Source organism: Muntiacus reevesi, chromosome 2 (genome assembly GCF_963930625.1).
Source record: "Muntiacus reevesi chromosome 2, mMunRee1.1, whole genome shotgun sequence".
NCBI classification, from domain to species: domain Eukaryota; kingdom Metazoa; phylum Chordata; class Mammalia; order Artiodactyla; family Cervidae; genus Muntiacus; species Muntiacus reevesi.
Window position 1 is genome coordinate 26,058,326 of NC_089250.1, and position 19,384 is coordinate 26,077,709.

The 19,384-nt window shown below is 37.5% G+C and overlaps 1 protein-coding gene across 1 annotated transcript in view; it reads left to right on the forward strand.

Annotated features, from left to right (window-relative positions):
• The window catches only part of MYO3A (myosin IIIA), a 167,248-nt gene that overhangs the window by 83,716 nt on the left and 64,148 nt on the right, over nucleotides 1-19,384 (forward strand). The window contains exons 16-18 of the mRNA XM_065919145.1: nucleotides 5,686-5,812; nucleotides 9,990-10,200; nucleotides 11,876-12,023. Coding sequence (XP_065775217.1) covers nucleotides 5,686-5,812; nucleotides 9,990-10,200; nucleotides 11,876-12,023 — 486 coding nt within the window. The remainder of the gene's footprint in view (nucleotides 1-5,685; nucleotides 5,813-9,989; nucleotides 10,201-11,875; nucleotides 12,024-19,384) is intronic.

The following is a 19,384-nucleotide window of genomic DNA, read 5'->3' on the forward strand; positions in this document are numbered from 1 at the left end:
TAATCACTTTGAGAATATTTTTATGTTCTAAATTTTTACCTGCAAGGAAACCTGCTCGTGATTGGCAGTTCCTCCTCATTCCCACCCCACCTCTGCTTCTATCACCCTCGATCTGCTTATTCTGTACATTTCACATGACTTGAGTGATGCATGGTGTCACCCTTGGTGATCAGCTTCTCTCGTTTGACATGATGTCTTCAGGGCCCATCCATGTTGCAGCATGTGTCTGTATTTCACTGCCTTTCATTGAGGTGTGCCGTTGCATTGTGTTTATACACCTCATGTTATTTATCCACTCATCATGTGATCGGCATTTGGGTCGGTGCCATTTTTCGGCTATTATGAATCATGCTGCTGTGATCATCCATGTCCAAGCTTTTATGTAACATGAGCTTTTGCTTCTCTTTGGTGAATACTGAGGAATGGAAGAGCCAGGTTACAGAGCAACACTGTTTTTAACCTTTTGAGGAACTTACCAGACTGTAAGCAGCTGCACTGTTTTTCAATTCAGTAGGGAGGTTGGGGCTTCTCTCCATCTTCCCCAGTACTTACTATTATCTGGTTCTAGCCACTCTTGTGGGTGTGATATAGTGTGTCACTATGGGTTTGATTTACATTTCCCTAAAGGTTTATGATGTTGAGGTTCTATTTCGTGCACTTGTTGGTCATTTTTCATTTATATATCTTCTTTAAAGAGGCACCTGTTCACATTCTTTGCTGATTTTTTAATTAAGTTCTTTTTATAATTCAATTGTAAGAATTGTGTTGTAGATACAAGTGTCTTACATGATTTGCAAAAATTTTCTCTTTTGTTGTTTTTTATTTTCTTGACGGTGCCTTTTGAAGCACATTATTTGTATTATAGATTTTTATTTAAAAATGTTTTTTATTAATGTATGAATTTGGTTTCTTGTTTTCTTTTTTAAAGAGAATGCTTAGTTTCTCTATTCACGTTCCTTATTTAATAATGAAAGCATTTAAGGCTATGAATTTATCCTTGAGTAATAAAGATTTCTTTCTGTGTCCTAGGTTGTATTTTTAAAATTTTTGTAATGAAGTATCTTGTTTAATAGGGACTCCTGAAGGCTTTTAGAGAAGCATTCAGACTCTGCTCTTAGCAGCTTACTGTTTGCTATGTTGACTCGGTTCTTAGATAAGAAGAATACTTCACTATGAATGTGAATCAGGCTTTTAGATGAACTCTTGCAGGAAAGTAGTGTGCAATTTGTTGGATTTTAATTTCATTTTCATAAATGACACTCCTACAACTTGAAACTGTTCATGTATCTGCTTAAGAAGTTTACTGAAATTTTTCAGTTATCAAATCTCTACTAAGAGCCTGAGCTAAAAATAATAGCTAATTCTTTTCCAAAAATTTGGAAAGTTTTATCAGCAGGATATAAAATGTAGAGATGCTGATGGAAGTGAAACGTGACGAGAATCATTCAAATTATGTGCAGTGATATTATTGAATCTAATTTTGTAGCATGTTTGTCAGGAACTGCTGACTCCCTTCTAAAATGGAAGGTTGTCAACAGTAGCCTTTCATCCGTTTGATACATGTGCTCACCCCCAAGTAATTATTTCAGAGCTGTACCAGGGGACTTCCCTGGCCATCCAGTAGTTAAGACTTCACCTTCCAACGCAGTGTATGAGTTCCATCCCTCACTAGGACTCTAAGCTCTTACATGCCTTGAGGCCAAAGAACCAAAAAGATAAAACAGAAACAATATTGTAACAAATCAAATAAAGATTTTTAAAATGGCCCACATCAAAAAAATCTAAACAAACAAAAGAACCGCGCTGTACCTGTTCTCTGCATAGGGCAAAGTTTGCTGCTAAGTGCATTTTCTCAAATGCAGAGCCTCTTCTGTTGGCAGCTCTGATGACAGGTAGTTCCCCAGTCTTGACTTCTTTTGGAAAGTCTTTGACTTCACCTTGGGTATCTTAGCTGTAGACCTGAGGGGATGTATTTTTAAGAACTGTGACCTTAGGGAATGGGGTGTGATCTCTGCCAACTTGATGAGGTTGGAGAAGGACACAGGAATGGCTTTTCTTTTTCTAACTTGAAATTAGGGCCTTCTCTTCAAAAGAGGTTTAGGTAAATCAAGATAATCCTTCTCCATCAGGAAATGTTTCAACTTTTAGAGTTAAATTTTCTGGTATGGACTTTCTCCATAACCAAGAGGAATTCAGATGTGATGTGGGGGGGGGAGGGTGCACTCCCTACCAGGCTGCTTTTACAGCCCCAGAATTTAGAGTCCCCCTTGAGTTCTGAAATACTTTGCTTCTATGTTTCTAGGTGAATGGGCCTGTTATGGGAAGGGGTGAGGGAGAGCTGTAGGAGCCGTAGGGGACCTGGAAGACTGTTTTCAGGATCAGCCAAGGAGGAATAACTCCTCTGGGGACCAGAGAAGAATCATTATCATGACTTTCCCAAAGAGTTTTCAGTTTTTGTCAGAAGATTAAGAGGTAAATGGGTAAGAGGAAAACATACTGTAGACTCATTGACAAGCCAGGGTTGAATGCATCCTTACTTTACTCACAGGAAGCCTTGGGCTGAAGTTGAGTAGCTTTTTGGTTTGGAAGTAGAGGCTCCAGCTCAGCCATATTTATTTTGGATAATTCATTCTTTCTGTAGATTCATGGACCCTGCCTGGAACTTTGGCTGTCCACTCTATAAACTGCAGCACAAATCAGGAAACAGTGTTTCTGTGGTCTCTAGCCAGAAAGGAGATGATTGGAGACTTTCTCTCTGTTGATGCATTCAATAGTTTTTAGCCTATGAAATGGAAAAAAGAATTCATTTTTTAGATTTCTGAGGGTTTTTAGGGAAGCTTGCTGAGTTTGCTCTTAGCTGTAATGTGTCAAAATGAAGAACTTTCTACGGGTGCAACAGATGCATGGTTTTTAAAGGACCAGTGCATAAATCTCATTCTTCTACTGTACCCTCACAAAGAAAAAGAAGGAGGAAGGGTGGAGGAGGAGAATAAGCAGAAGTAGCAGCCAAGGTTAACAAGAGTGATTAGATTGATATGTAAGGACAGGACAGTTTGCTTGATCAATTACAGCCTTTGCTGGAGATTTGGGACAAAAACGATGAGGACAGAATGGATTGAACAATTGAGAGAGTACTAAGCTTAGACAACTCACTGTAGATATCTCATGTGAAGAGTGGTGTGATTTGTGCCCTTTTGTAGCCATGAGGTCTAGGTGGTGGACATCATGACACTAAAAACTGTGGTGTTAACCTTCCCAGACTACCTTTTGGGAACAGTACTGATCTGACCTGAACATTTGGAGTTAGAGATGATCCTGATAAACAGATTTCCTAATAAAATAGACATTTTTGTTACTAGTGAAATTAGTGTGTTTACAGGTGGTTCAGTTCTGGGAGAGGAAGTCTGTGACTGGGAAGGCATGAGTTACAGCCATATTCCAAGTGACATATGGCTGCCACCCAGAGATTTCAGACAAGCCATGAGAGACATTCTGGGTGATTCCACATGCCCACCCTGTTCCAGGTTTAGTCCAATTCTTTGTGACCCCATGGACTGTAGCCCGCCAGGCTTCTCTATCCATAAGATTCTTCAGGCAAGAATACTGAAGTGGGTTTCCATTTCTTCCTCCAAGAAATCTTCCTTACCCAGGGATCGAACCTGCATCTCTTGTGTTTCCTGAATTGGCAGTCAGGTTCTTTACCACTAGCTCCACCTGGGATGCCCCTTACCTCTCCCTAACCTCCCCAGAACTGTGCCATCACCCACAGCTTGTAAGTATGGAGACAAGTCAGTTTAAGCACTAGAGGGTATCCTGACTCTTAAAGCAGAAGAGGATGCAGTGATTAAAGAAAAAAGTAGCGTCCATTCTTGTCTCCAATTATTGGTCATAATATGAATGTAGCTAGTGGTTGAGGCCCCTTTGGACTGTGGTCTGGCTCTGTTGGTTGCCTGGTTAGGGGGAAACAGAAGAGGTTAATTGGATCTCAGAGCATCCTCCAGAGTGGAAGCATGTCATCCACCCAACAAGCAGCTCCTGCCGCCAACCCAGAGCTGGACTTCTTTTTAGCTCTCTTTCCTGCTTTGCATCATGGGAGGAACTTATCTTTTTACCAGTTCTATCCCCCAGAGGTTGCTATCTTAGAAGCAGGGTATAAGTTTTAGTTGGTTTGTTGGTTTGTTTACTTCTAAGTCTGAATCATTAGAGGCAATGTTTCACTTATATTTGCCTCAACTGCTTTCCGTTACCTGGCAGAGCAAAGTTTAGTCACATTACAAGGAAATGAGTCTAGCAGTCAGCATCTAGTGACAAATATAATTCATTTATGTAAAACTGCAGGTTTCAGCTTAAACATAGTCAGTGTTTATTGAATATCCAAACACACAGCTTAGGAGGAAGGAAAATATAACATCTGTTTCTGGAGCTGAAGCACAATCACTGCTAAATATTTTTGAAGATTTTTAGTCCAGTTCAAGGTTACCCTCCTAGAAGTTGCTGGTCTCCCACCTGGAAGCAGAGCCTCTAGGAGTTAACAAGACAGACTGTCCTGGATGGGACAGAGTGGAGTTAAACTGAGTGGGTGTTCACTTCCTTTTTATCCCACTCCTGACTTTTTAATGTCATCTCACTGGCTTTTTTGGATATGTCCTTTGTCCATAGCTGCTTCAACTTCATCTTGAAAAGAGGCAGCTTGCAAAGTAAAATTAAATGGCTTGATTTTCATATCCTCTAAGCACAGCTTGCTGCCTTTCACAATTTTGGTGACTTTCCAATAGAGAGAACGTTTCTCTCTCTCTCTCCGTGTTTCTTTCTCTCTCTGTCCTCGTCTTTCTCTGATTGGTGTTGACAGCACCCATGGTGTATGTGTCCCTTTAAATATCCCTGGGATTTAGTTTATTTGTACATTTGTGATTCAGCACACGCCAGGCAAATTGACAGGCAAGTCAAAATAAAATATTCTCTAAAAATAGCACAAATTAGAAAACTCTAAAACTTTTAAAAACACGTGATTCTCTACACCATTTTCTTGCCATAGCTTTAAAATAAATGATTAATAGTTTTATGAGTCAACTCATTTAGAGGCAATTTTTATAATGTCATGACAGGAATTTTATTTGTCTCCCTTTGCACAGTCATATGTCTTTTGTCGAAGATGAGAATGCCTTTTTTCCCCTGCTTTAATTTTCCTTATATTTTTTATGACAGTCTAAGATCACAATATAGTACATTTTCTTTGGATTATCAGTTGTGGCTTCCACTATGACCAAATAATATTTGTGAAGTAAATTTTAAAATGTTGTAAAGCATCACACAAAGTGGTGAATTTCTATGAAACATTTTATTTTTAAAAGTTGGTTTTATTCAGAATGGGAGGGGCATAAAAGTCCCTTTTAGTTAGTCATTTCATAATAATTTAAAAACAATAATTTGGTACCTAGTTGTCTTCATTCAACATGTATGAAAAGGTATGGTTCTTGAGCATCGTAATTGAGCCAGCGTTGATGATTTGAATAGAATGAGAGGACCAGGGAAGCCAGGTGGCTTCTCTTAGTTCAGCATCATCGTCCGTGGGATGACCTTGTTATGTGGGAGCCTGGAGAGTTCCCTGGTCTGTCTGCAGCCACAGTTACTGCTCTGCCATTCTCAAGGTGAGAGAGCTGCTAACCTTTCCATGTCGTATTTCAGCAACTTGGAAGTATTTACAGTATACTGGCTGCAATCTTGAACGTTGGAAACATTGAATTTTCTTCTGTGGCAACTGAACACCAGATTGACAAGAGCCACATTTCGAATCATGCAGCTCTGGAGAACTGTGAGTTTTATTATCTTCCATTCAAAACTGAACTCCTAAAAAACGTCTGATGACACAGTGAGGGTGTCACATCGGGGCAGTTGTACGTTTATGGAATCCTAAAAAAGAATACTCAGATTCAATTTGCGTCAAGTGAAGTTTCCAGAGTCCACTGTTTAAAACAGATCTTCGTGCCTACAAATTGACTAATTACTGTAGGAAACATTTCTAAAGACTAGGCTTTCATGACTATTTTAGGAGCTATTTACATTTCAGTGTAAAAGCACAGAAAACATAATAAAGATTTAGCAAACTGATCTGAAAAAGAGTTGAAGTTGTTATTGTGTAAATTTGGCATCTCTGTCATTTATAAGTAATAAAGATCTGAATATTTATTTTTGTACCAAATGGAGTTTTATACATATTCATCTTGGGTTGGTTCATTTTGGAGTCATTTTCTATGCAAGAAAAGTACATCATGGTATTTGCTTCAAATCAACTTTTACTGACTGAGTTTAATGAATTATTTCAGTAATTTAAGGTTTCTCACTGATAGCATCCTGTGGCAAACTTTTTTTTTAGAGTACACCCTATTTTAATTTTTAATATTGGCATATGCCCCACAATTCCAGATCTGTTAAAGTTTTATTTGTAACCTGGGAAATATGATATAAAATATAATTTATAGTAAGTCCCCTGCTACTGCTAAGTCACTTCAGTCGTGTCTGACTCTGTGTGACCCCTACATACAAACAAATTCCATTCCAAGATTGTGTTTGTAAGTAAGTGCATTCTGTTCGTAAGTCCATCAAAGTTAGCTTAGGCACCCAATTAACACAGTTAGCTGTCTAGTTCTGTACTGTAAGAGGTTTGTAATACTTTTTACACAAATAAAGCATAAAAGCAAGCACAAAAATAGAACATTTTAAATCTTACAGTATGGTATCTTGAAAAATACAGCAGTACGGTACAGGAGGCATACAGGGGTTGGCATTAAGTGAACAGGCAGGTAGAGTTACTGACGAGGAGGGAGAAGAGGTGGGAGAAGGTGGAGATGAAGGATCATCAGCAGTAGGAGATGGAGGGCAAGCTGCAATTTCACTCATGCCTGACGGTGATGGCACAGATTCTGGTTCTTTGCTGGAATCAGATGCAAGCTCCCATCTTGGAAAGCTCGCAACTTGAAGGTTCATAGGTAGGGGGCTTACTGTATATATTTTCTTCTGATTTATACTTACTTACAAACAGAATGAATTGTTTTAGGGTGATTTCAGAGAGCCGAATGCCAAACCACCTGGTCTGAACCTGTCCACAGATCTCTATCATCTTCATCCTACTAAGTGTCTGGAACCAGCTGGGTAATACAGCAGATGTGTCTGAGGTTGTCATGTAATGATGTAACCTATTCTGGCTTTTCCTACATAAAGAAAACTTAATTGGCCCATACAATATTAGGTTATCAGAAGTGGAAGGAATAGCCAGAAAGTACCATGATAAAATTCAAACCTCACTGTCTGATCATATTTAGATGACTTATCAGCACCAATAGAATGAGCTGCAATAAAGCTATGATAGATAAAAGTACGTGAATCACCACTAAACTGAACAATGATTTTGATGATTGACAACCTATTTTTGTATAGCAAGAGACAGTTATATGGGTCACAAAAGGTTAATATTAATATAGTTAAAATTAATTAAACCACTTTCTGAAACAACCACTAATGAGAAACAGAAATTTTACTAATTTACATGAAAATGATTTATAGTTAAAGATATAAGGAATTATCTTCAAATGAAGGCTGTGACTCTGGATGGTTTTACAGGTGCATAGTTTCAATCAGGCACCAATTTTGTTCTTTCCTGTTACTCTCTCCCAAATATGGCCTCTTCTTTTTATCTCCATCATCATTATTCTCATCCAAGACATATCACCTCTCACCTGATCTGAATGACCACCCAGTGGTTCATTCCACCTTAATTCTTGAACTTTTCCAGGCTGTTCTTCAGAGTTCATTCAGGAATCACTTACCACATGTATTCATGGGAACTCTCAGTCTCCCTCTCCCGCTCCCTGCCCCTCTCCTACCCGCCGCCCCACCCCCACTATCTTCCCACTTGTTACTTCTTGGTTAGCTTCTCATTTCCTCTGGATGAAGACCATCAAGATGAGAACTTCGCCTTACAATGTGTTCTACTTAGCAGTGTATCCCCAGGTAAAATGCGTGGCATGCAGTAGATGCTCAATAGATAAACATGTCAAATGAATGAATAGTGGGGGAATAGAAATAGACGTACCAGTCAAAGTAGGAGACGTTAATCAGAAACAGAGCTAAGTAGAATTACCAGAAAAGGCATTACAAATCACGAGGGGATCAGTGTTGTAGGGACAGGCAACTGGCTAACCATTTCAAAGACCAGGGGTTTAAATCCTTCTCATACACCACATACCAAAGTGAATTCCAAATGTGTATCCATATAAATGCAAATAAGTAAATATATAAGTGCACAGGACAAAATGCATTTATATAATCCTGAGATGAGAAAAGACTTGCAGGACTTTATGTGAGAAGATCACACGTAAGTTTTAAGTAGATATTTGACTACATAAAAGTTAAAAGTTCACCCTAAAAGCAGGAAAATAAATTACAATGCAGATGAAAAAGGAGGAAAAATACTTGCAATGTATATATCAAAACATTATTCTCTTTAAACTTATAACTTGGTTAGGAAGAGATGAATATATCAATGAAAAAAGAGGCAGTTTACAAAATAAGAACAAGTCACTAATAAAAATATGAAAAGAAGAAAGTATTCAGCTTTTCTAGGAACCAAACACAAATTGAAAGAAGAAACCATTATTTTTAAAAATAATAATCTCTGGAGTCTGTGAGCTTGTATTGAAATTATTTATCTTTCATTTAACTGATGGGAGTATAGTTGGTTCAGAGTTTTTGAAGAACAATAGTGTATCTCAACACTATTTATATGTTGATATATATATATATACTCTGAACCAACTGCTAAATTTAGGCAATTTATACTAAGAAAATAATACAGGACAGGAGCACAGATTCATGCCCAAAATATTTATCCTCACATTCTTTACAACTGTGACCATATGGAAGCAACCTGAGCATCCAACAACTTAAAAATTGATACATTAAGATATATGTCAGAATATTATGCAGCAAAGTAAAATGATGCCAGCAAATACTATTCAACAAAATTGGAAATGCTTAAGATATTAAAATGTATATACAGAATAGTGGCAATAAACATGCCCAAAAGGAAAGAAACACAGAATGTTTTCTTTGAAGGTAAGGATTTCTGCATTGAACCAGTGCTACTTATACAATGTTAAAAAAATATTTTGTTTAAATAAGGCTCAACAATTTTAGCCACATAGTCAAGAAATATCTTTTCCCAAGTGCTAAAAGTAAATTTAAAATGTTCAAAATATTTTAAAAGGAGAACAACTGATTGGAGAGATTAGCCTGTCTGTCATGTAATAGTTTGGTTAAGGATGTTTATTATATTAAAAATGAGTTTTGTTCACTGAGTTTAAGTATTATTCACTTAAAAGTTCTCTGATTTAATTATCATTAAGTATTAAATATTCAGGCAGCAAGTTTTAAGAAACTTTAGTCATTGACATATGTAACTGATAAGTAGTATGATAAAAATGTATGAATGTTAAGATATTTAATGCTCCTTTGTTTCTATATTGTAAATGTTACTTAAAAGACATTTGTTTGCATATATCCCTTAAGTCTAGGTAACCTTACAATTAATTTCTGTATTTTGAAAATGTGTCTGTATAATCACATTCAAATGATACGGAAGTTTTCCTTATGTTTTTAAATTATTTAACATAGCTTAGTGAAATTATGTTTGGCATAACCTAAACAGCCACTGGCTTTGTGCCGTGGGTTGCCCTGTCAGACAGTTTGGTTTGGGTCGTGCTATGTTATACAACAGCCTGCACCCAACCAGTCAGGATAAGTGGAGAAAGATAATCAAGAAGAGACATAGAACTCATTGAATAGGAGCTTCTTTTTATATTATAAAACACTCACATGCTTATTTCGTGTCATTTAAAGAAGGTGAATTAAGACATTTGCATTCTCTGGGGACTGACTTCATTGTCATAAAGCCTTCTAACAGCACCTCTGTTTATTTATTTATTTATTTTTAGCTGCTTCTTTGCTTTGCATTCAAGCAGATGAGCTGCAAGAAGCTCTCACCTCCCACTGTGTGGTCACTAGAGGAGAAACCATCATACGACCCAACACTGTAGAGAAGGCTACTGACGTCAGAGACGCAATGGCTAAAACTTTATATGGACGCTTGTTTAGTTGGATAGTCAACCGCATTAATAGCTTACTGAAGCATGAGGCATCACCCAGGTAAAAATCTTTATAGAACATGCTCCCTAAATGTCAAGTGATGTAGATCTGCTTTCTAATTTACTGATTTTTGTATGAGTTCCTTTGAAGATGTTTCTAACTAGTATCATTTAATTACTAAAGTTATGTTTCTAGTAGATCTGCTCTATTTCCTAATGATACCACTTCACTGCACCGTGTGGCTGTAAAACTTTCAGAACCGCTGGAACAAAAACTACAGCAATGTGAATAAACATAATAGAAAGTGATTTTTTTAGTGTGACTTCTTACTATCATTTTACATGTTCTTTTAATTAGAAGGTGTACTGTGAAGTCTATATACCATTTTATACTTGCAGAGAATGTCTATTCAGCAGTTCTTTGTGTTGAGGGGTTGAATTAAATCTTCAAGGCAAAAGAAAGCTTTCTTTTCTTTTTTATTGATTATATTATCTTATTTATTTATTTTTTGGCTGCACTGCATGGCATGTGGGATCTTTGTTCCCCAGCCAGAGACTGAAGCTGAGCACCCCTGCACTGCAAGTGCAGAGTCTTAACCAGTAGACTACCAGGAAAGTCCTGGAAAACTTTCTATTCATATTTTAACCCAGCAAGGGTACATATGACCTCCAATGAAATTTGGTTCAGAAATGCTCTAGATATACTGGTAAATGGCAAGGTACAAGCAGTAGTATTATGTGACCATAATGAGGTAAAATATAAGGTAAGTCTATGGCCTGTCTATACACCAGGGATTATGCAGAGATACATCTTTACATTTACATCCACAGCTTTATTCTGTAAATCATACAATCTTTAGAAATTGGTATGTGAAGAACAAGATGGATTTCTACCTTAAGATCGTCTCATTCGCACCTGCTTACTATGCATAAAAGACCATTTTATACACATTTCAGGCCTGCAGTTCATTGTTATTTTTCCATTACAATACACACCACACCATATCATTCAAACTGTTCAAGGGACTTAAGAACATGGAGGAATAACATTCTTGACTATCTGTCCCTCAAAATCAATGAACAGAGATAACCTTTGTGAAGAAGCAGGGGAAAGAACGCATCTGGAATATTGAATTGTAAAATAGAATTTAATTGTATTTTAAAGTATTGCATTATAAAATAAATTAATATATATTTATAACTTTCTCCAGGTTACTGTGTGTTCTGTATTAAAAATGACAAGTGAATAATTAAAAAATAACTGTTCTTTAAGTAAAATATTTTTAGCAGGACATTTTAATTGTCCTAAAATGAGAGACAAAATGCTCTTTCAAAGAGCTTTTGCTTTTCTGGTATGGCTTTTATTGAACATATTCATGCTGTATTCTGAGTGCTTGGTAGGTTTTCCCTGTGATTCATGACTCACACGGGGCTGTGATTTTTTTGTTTATAAACCCATAGGACAAAACGGTTATTTTGTTTAAGTATTCAAGATAGTATGGAAATAGTTTCTGAAGTACAGGGAAAATATTGTACTGTCTACATCTTAAAATGAATGCTATCTACTTTATGTTCTATGGAGGGAAACTTTTTCAATTAAGAAAATTTTCACTCTGTATTCTAATAATATATAGTTTCTTAGCTAAATCACAAAAGTGACTCAGAGATACCCTGCTTTCAATTACCTCCTAAGAAAGTAAATAAAAGCTCAAAATAATACTTCTTTAATTTTCCAGTGGCAATGGTGATGAACTAAGCATTGGCATTCTGGATATATTTGGCTTTGAAAATTTCAAAAAAAATTCCTTTGAGCAGCTGTGCATTAACATTGCAAATGAACAAATTCAGTTTTATTTCAACCAACACGTGTTCGCCTGGGAACAGGTGAGTTGAGATGCTTTGTTATATATAGTATACATGCATGCAGTGTGTGTGTTCTATGGAGAATTGTACTATGTAGTGGGATCTAAATCATAGATTTAAAGCCTGAAACATTTAATAAAGACTACAAAAAGATTTCCTTTGCTCCATGCTCCTAGTTAAAATAAAAACAAGCTAAAAAGGCTGGTATGCATATAGTATGTCTTGATACGTGATGTTGAATGTGCTCCACCAAAAATCGCTGGACTCTTCTCCAAAACGTAGCATATCTGAGCCCTTGCAAACAAAGGATATTTGGAAATTTAAGTAAGCAGATGTGTCTAGGTATTTCTTTCTGTAGACTGCAAAGCTGAAATTCTGTTTGGAGTTTAAATACCCACCTAAAATGCATTAAACTTCAAAATTCCGGTTGCTAAGCAACAGAACACAAGATAATGAATTTGATGTAAACGCCATGAGATGGTAATTTTGTCAGAGTACAATAAGTAATTTATGATTCAGCTTCAAAAATCAGAGTGTTACTTGAACTGCATTTGGCAAAAATGTAGTATTAAAATTATTTAGTTTATCAAGCCTAAAAGAAATAGTCATATTTTATGTCATTTAGCATGTCATTTTTCCTTTAGCTAATATTATTTTGTTGTGTGTTTACTGTTATATGGTTGTGTGTTCAACTTAAAATTGAAGTTTTTGTTTAAATTTGAAATAAACTAGAGGTACATAGATTTTTTTTTTTTATTCAAAATACTTAGCTTTATAGCAAATTTACTTTGAAATCACGTTTTGAAAACAATGGTTGCACAAAAAATGTTTAGATCATGACATTTCTTGGGGCTGAGTTTCACCACTGTTTACCTGAAACTGTTCTAATGTTGTTAATCGGCTCTAACACAATACAAAATAAAAAGTTTTTTTTTTTTTTTTAATAAAAGGGGCAAGAATTTAAGGATTTGATCTGTATTTGCACTGCTCCCATCCATCCCAGATTCTTGTTTCTCTCACCCTCTCCCTTTCACCGCTTCTCCATGTCTCTCCATTAGTGCCATCCTTTAGCTTAGTTATACAATGAAATCTTTCGAGGTCTTTAAAAACAAAACCCTTCTTCAGCCTGCTTATGTCTGTAGCCATGGCCCTCTCTCTTCCCTTCACAATCAAGGTCCATGAAAGAGTATTCAACATTCACTGTAATACATGGATTTCTTCCCCACCTGGGTACATTGAGTCCATAGCATCTGATTATTGTGTAGGAATGACCCTACTTAATCTCATCAGTCACTAAAATCAGAAACATTTTTGTCTCCACATTATTGGTCTTTCTATATTTTCAACCCTGCTGACAGATTCCTGTTTCAGGAAAACCCCGTGTTGGGCATCCCTAACACGCTTTCTGTTTCTCTTCCTCTTTGATGCTTTCCTTTTCTTATTCTTCTGTACCAACCCATGCATCAGTGGTTCTTAACCCTGGCTGCATATTAGAATCACTTGGGTAAAATTCCAGTGGCCAGATCCTGTCCCAGTCTATTTAAGTCAGAAGTCTCGGGATGAGACTGAGCTATCACTAATTTTTTAAAGGTTCCCAGTCTAGTCCAACTGAGTACAGCTAAGGTTGAGAATTACTATTCTCAATGCTAGCTCCCAAAGAGTTCTATTCTTGATATCTTCTCATATTCTCTAGGAAAGAATCTATTTCCAATACTTCAACTACTCCCTGTGTGCTAGAGATGCTGCAGTCCCCATCTGTAACCCCATGCCTCTCTGATCCTCCTCCTGTAAGGACAACTTCCAGAACTTGATCCAGAATTGAATTCGTTTTTCCCTCCCACTTATATTCTTTCTCAGAGAATGGCATCTCTAACTACCAGCTTACTCAAGTCAGAAATGTTATGTTACATTTCATTTCTTATTCATGAAATTAAAAAAAACCAGTGAGACATATTCTTTTTTTGAATATTTATTTGACCAAGCCAAGTCTCAGTTGCAGCAGAATCTTCTATTTTAGTTGCGGCATTTAAGAACTTTAGTTGTGATATGCAAACTCTCAGTTGCAACATGTGGGACCTAGTTCCCTGACTAAAGGTAGAACCCAGGCCCCCTGCACTGGGAGTGTGGAGTCTTAGCCACTGGACTTCCAAGGAAGTCCCCAGTGGGACTTTTCTTGTTCCTTCCTCCTTTATGCTCCAGTAAAAACCTGTGACTTTTGACAGCACAATATTTGGTTTTTGTTTTTGCTCTCTTTCCCTAGGCTGAAAGCTCCTTGAACAATTATATATTAATTCTTTTTATATCTTCAGAGCCTGACATAAAGCAAATGCTCAATGAATATTTATTAAATCAATATCATCTTGCTTTAATGATTCACAGTGTTCACAGCATCAATGCTAACCAGAAATTGAAATAAGTAAACTTGCGGCAGGGGGTGGGGGATGGGGGCTGGTGATTGGACTTTTCGATAGGAATCTATTTGGATTACCTGCTTCATGGGATCTGGTACGTCTTCATGCATTTCCTGTCTGTTTAATTAATTAATAATGTGTGTTGGTAGGCTTCTGTTATTCTTCTCTTTGAGGGATTAAGCTTAGAACCTGGTGTTATTGAAACTAGCCTTCAACCCAATGTACATGTCCTTCAACAATTATTTGCTTTTCACTTTTAATAGAATATTAGTTTATGGTTCACTCTGACTGATAGCCTTGAATTTCATTTATCATCCTAATGCTTTTAATTCTTTTGTGTTTGGGCTTGCTACAAATGAAACTCCTCTATATGACTTCTTAAAAAATATCCTTGAAAGGCTTTCAAGACAAAATCAACTCAAAATTGCTCCAACAAATTAAAAATGCGACTAAGATCCAGGATTATGCAAAACACTTTGAGGAGTTAAGTCCATTCCCAATCCTTTCAAGTGCCTTCATGGGGTAAGGACCGAGAATCCCATGATCTTATGGACCAAACATTGGCAGCTGAGTGACCAGGTCAGTGAATCTGTGATCTGGTGGACCCAGGAGTAGTCAGAGATTCTGTTGATTTTAACATGTGGGTGCATCTGATTTGTTTTTTTTCCCCTTTCATTCTGTCACTTCCCTGTGAAGGCAAAATTTATAACTGAGAAATGCTTATGTAGCTGTATGTATTAGCTACCACAGATAAAGAGAGCATTTCTACTAAGGGAGGCAACTTTTCGTAATAGCCCTCATACTGAGTCTCCATGGTAATTTGTAGCCAAGGTTTTGCTTCTTGGGGGTTTGTTTTTGCTTATTTTCTAATTTTCTTCCATGTGGAAGGGAGCTCAACAGTAGGCAAAGTGATAGAAAGCTTGAAGTTCTTTTCAAGTCAGAGTTAGACTGGTGCTGTAGTGATGGGTTTTGTCTTTTTAATCGTGCACTGTGGTGTAATCATTGTGGTATAGACAAAAAGAAATGAAGTCTGTTTCCTAGAAGTTTACAATTCAAATGAAAGAGAATGAGTATCAACCATGGATTAGTCCCCCATGGGCATGAGTTTGGATTGGAATAAATGCCTTTGTTCTTTAGACTCAGAATTCTTATGTGATACTCCAAAGCGTTGTTCTAGAATCCTGAAGATCCACTCTACTTCCTCATATGCCTATTGATGGGGATAAGCTTTCTGATCCATTGCACATTTTTCTGACTATTAACCAAACTAGAGTTGGTTTTTAAAGTGAGCTATTAATAGTTGTTTCTCTAAAGGGTAGGATTATATATATAATATACGTATGTGATTCATATATGCACCCGTGGGTTTAAAATTAAAAGTCAGAAGTCATTTTATAAGCAGGAAACTATTTACAGCACATAATGGAAGCAATAACTGCAGTAACTTATCTCAGAATGTGATGAGTATGAATTTTATCTCCAGCTGTTCATATTCTAAAGTTTAAAGCTTTTGAGGATTTGGACGTGGGCTCCAACACATAATTTATGGCAATTGCAAAGAACAAAAATTCATTCAATTATATAGTATCTACACTTGCCACTTTTTTTAGCATCATAAAGTAAAAAGAATCAATTGTCTGATAAAAAATAAACCCCTTATATGTTTCAGATTGCTTTGCTTGCAAAGTGTGAATTTTATTTTATATCCAGCTTTCCCCCCTGTTGTACCACGTGTGTACAGCGGTAGTGGTATTTGTGTTCTGTGCACTGTCCAAGGGATAAAGGCCATTTTATAGGCATTTTCCTCATCAGCATTGACAGCCTGAACATGGAAGAAACCCTTGGTATACAATAAATCTTCCTTTATAAATGGTTGGCCAAATTTTTGGCTACTGTTTGAGATCACATCAGATGTTCCTTAAACTTCTCACCTACTGAGTGTGGAACACACATGCACATACACACACACACATACACACACACTAGTCACTCAGTCGTGTTCAACTCTTTGTGACCCCATGGACTGTAGCCCACAAGGCTCCTCTGTCCAGGCAAGAAAGCTGGAGTGGGTTGCTATTCCCTTCTCCAGGGGATCTTCCCGACTGAGGGATCGAACCCAGGTGTCCTGCATTGCAGGCAGATTCTTTGCCGTCTGAGCCACTAGGGAAGCCCTAAGTATGGAAGCTGGTACTGAAGTGAGTGGATGCACATTGCGCATCCCTGAAGTCTCTCCAGGCTGTGAGCAAGCTACCTTTTTCCTCTGGCTCTCGCAGGCTGCTTCCTGGACTCCTGGTCCTTCCCACCCCTCACTCGACACGCACGATGCACACTGTTTCTCTTCCATCAAGGAAATGGGTGAATACCCTGAATGTGATGTGGGTATCTGTGGTACTTGTTTTGATAATTTGATAATATTTAAGAAATATTTTAATTATGATTAAAAATAAAGTTGAATGAGATATACAATTAGAAGCATAGATCTGTATACAGCTACTATAGCTTTCTACATGTGAGGGTAGAGCACAGTATTGAGAAACTGGAAAACATTTTTAGGAGAAGACTGAAACAGGACCGTAAAGGAGAAACAGTTTAAGGTGAACGAGATCCTGGTGTATAGGAAGCGACGTGTCTGAACTCCTAAACGAAATGTCTCCTTATCCTAAACCAGTGCCTGTCAGTGGAATATAAATTTGTTAAATCCTTTAAGGCTTTTAAACACTTTGCAAGGATAGGTACCATATACAAAAAGTGACTAGATGAAACTTTCCATTTCAAAATATGTTGTATAGCTCTTTTTTCAGAAAAAAAGGAGTCATTCTATGGAACATCATTTAAATCTCCTTTCTACCAAATTCATTGTGTGTGTGTTAGTCTCTCAGTTGTGTCTGACTCTTTGCAACCCCATTCACTGTAGCCTGGCTCCTCTGTCCGTGGAATTTTCCAGGCAGGAATACTGGAGTGGTATGCCATTCCCTTCTCTAAGGGATCTTTTGACCCACAGATCAAACCCTGGTCTCCTGCATTGCAGGCAGATTCTTTACTGTTCGACCTACCAGGGAAATATATGTAAAATGTAATCTATATATTTTATTAGGAATTATCCAAAATACTGCCTCATTAGGTTACTTGTCAGATTCTGAATTAAAGACCTATGTCATCTCAAATTAATGATGATCAATATTCCCTTTGGCTTGCTATAAACATTAATGTAAAAATGAGCAGGACTATTGATATAATCTTTGAATAGAAAATACTGAAAGAAATATATTTCCAATCATAAATTTTATTTAGATTTTTTACAGCGTGCATATTTGCCACTTTGCTTTCTTCATTTTTAGTTTTTTAAAAAGTTATTTCAGTATTTTAGTACATTATTGCTAAAAATAATATGTATATATAGAAAGAGAGCAAATGATAAAACAAATGCAGTAAAAGGCTAGAAATTGAGGAACTGAGGTAAAGGATACATAGAAGTTCTTTGTACCGTTCTTGCCACTTTTCTGTTAGTTTGAAATTAGTTCAGCATAAAAAGTGGCAAATTTTCTTTTTTCACTGTAATAAATGTACTTAATTCACCCTGAGTACTGATAGCACCCAAAATCACAGATTTTCAACCTGTAAGGTTTTCATTCTCTCTTAGAATGGATAACTTCTCAATGGTTTCTTTCCACATGGGCAACATTTTCATAAATATGTACACTCATATGAGCAGTTGGTGAGTAAGAATTCTTTTACTAAAAGACAGACGTCAGGGAATAAATGTATATGTGTGGCCTCTTTCCCCCTGCAAATGTTCTGTCAACAACAAATTCATTTATCTATTAAGTTTTACAACACATTCAGGCAGTGTCAACATTTTGAAATGTTAAAACCAGAAGAAACCTAAGTAGATCATTTATACAGTTCATAGATACAAACTGACTCCCTGCGACTTGCCCAGTGTTACAGGCTGATTAAACAAAGCCAGGGCTGAATCCAGGTGTCTGATACCCATCCAAGCATCTTCTCATTAACAAATAAAGTTGAAAAGAACCAGGAACCTAACAAAGTATTCTCTCATACAGAAGAAAACATGCTCCATCTCATTGACATAAAGGAAGAAGGAAGGAGGGAGAGAGGAAGGAAGCGAGGAAAAAGAGGGAGAGAGAGAAAGTATTTTCACATGAAAGGCCAACCTAAATCAGGGAGGAAGGAAAGTGAAGAGAAGGGTAGCGCTGGGGCAGGTGGCAGCGGCGGTGACAGAGGCGGTGACAGTGGCACAGCGTAGAGGCTCCCTGACAGGAAGGACACAGACCTCGTAGATGCAGCAACTGGAGAAGAGAGTATAGCAGAAACAGAGGAGTCCTAGGATGTAACTTCAAGGTTGAAATGGAAAGGCAGAGAGCATTCTTCCTGTGCCCTAAGGGCCTGGATGGCTCAGTGGTGGAGAATCCTCCTGCAGTGCAGGAGCCTCAGGAGACGTGAGTTCAATCCCTGGGTCAGGAAGGTCCCCTGGAGGAGGACGTGGCTACCCACTCCATGTCTCCATTCTTGCCTGGAGAATTCCGTGGACAGAGGAGCCTGGCGGGCTACAGTCCATAGGGTCACAAAGAGTCGGACACAACTGAAGCGACCTAGCATGCATGCAGAGGACAGGAACTCTACCTTTTTCATCTTTATTTCTACCTTCCCCGGGCCCACCTACCCCTAAATATCCATGGCTCTATCTGTTAATGGTAGCCACCCTTCCACACTGTTGTGTGAGCCTGAGGACAGTGTGGTAATCTTGAATCTCTCCTGGGGTGACAGTTTGACCCAAAATACTTAAGCGTGTGGTTTAGGCTGGAGCTGTGGATGCATCTTCCATAGACTTTCTTTCTACTCTGTCTCTCCACACCTCACACTCAAAATTCACTGCAAAACAAGCAAATCTTATCTCAGGCATGAAGTTTTCTAGCAAACACACCTTCTCACTTCCTTTCTCCTTGATAT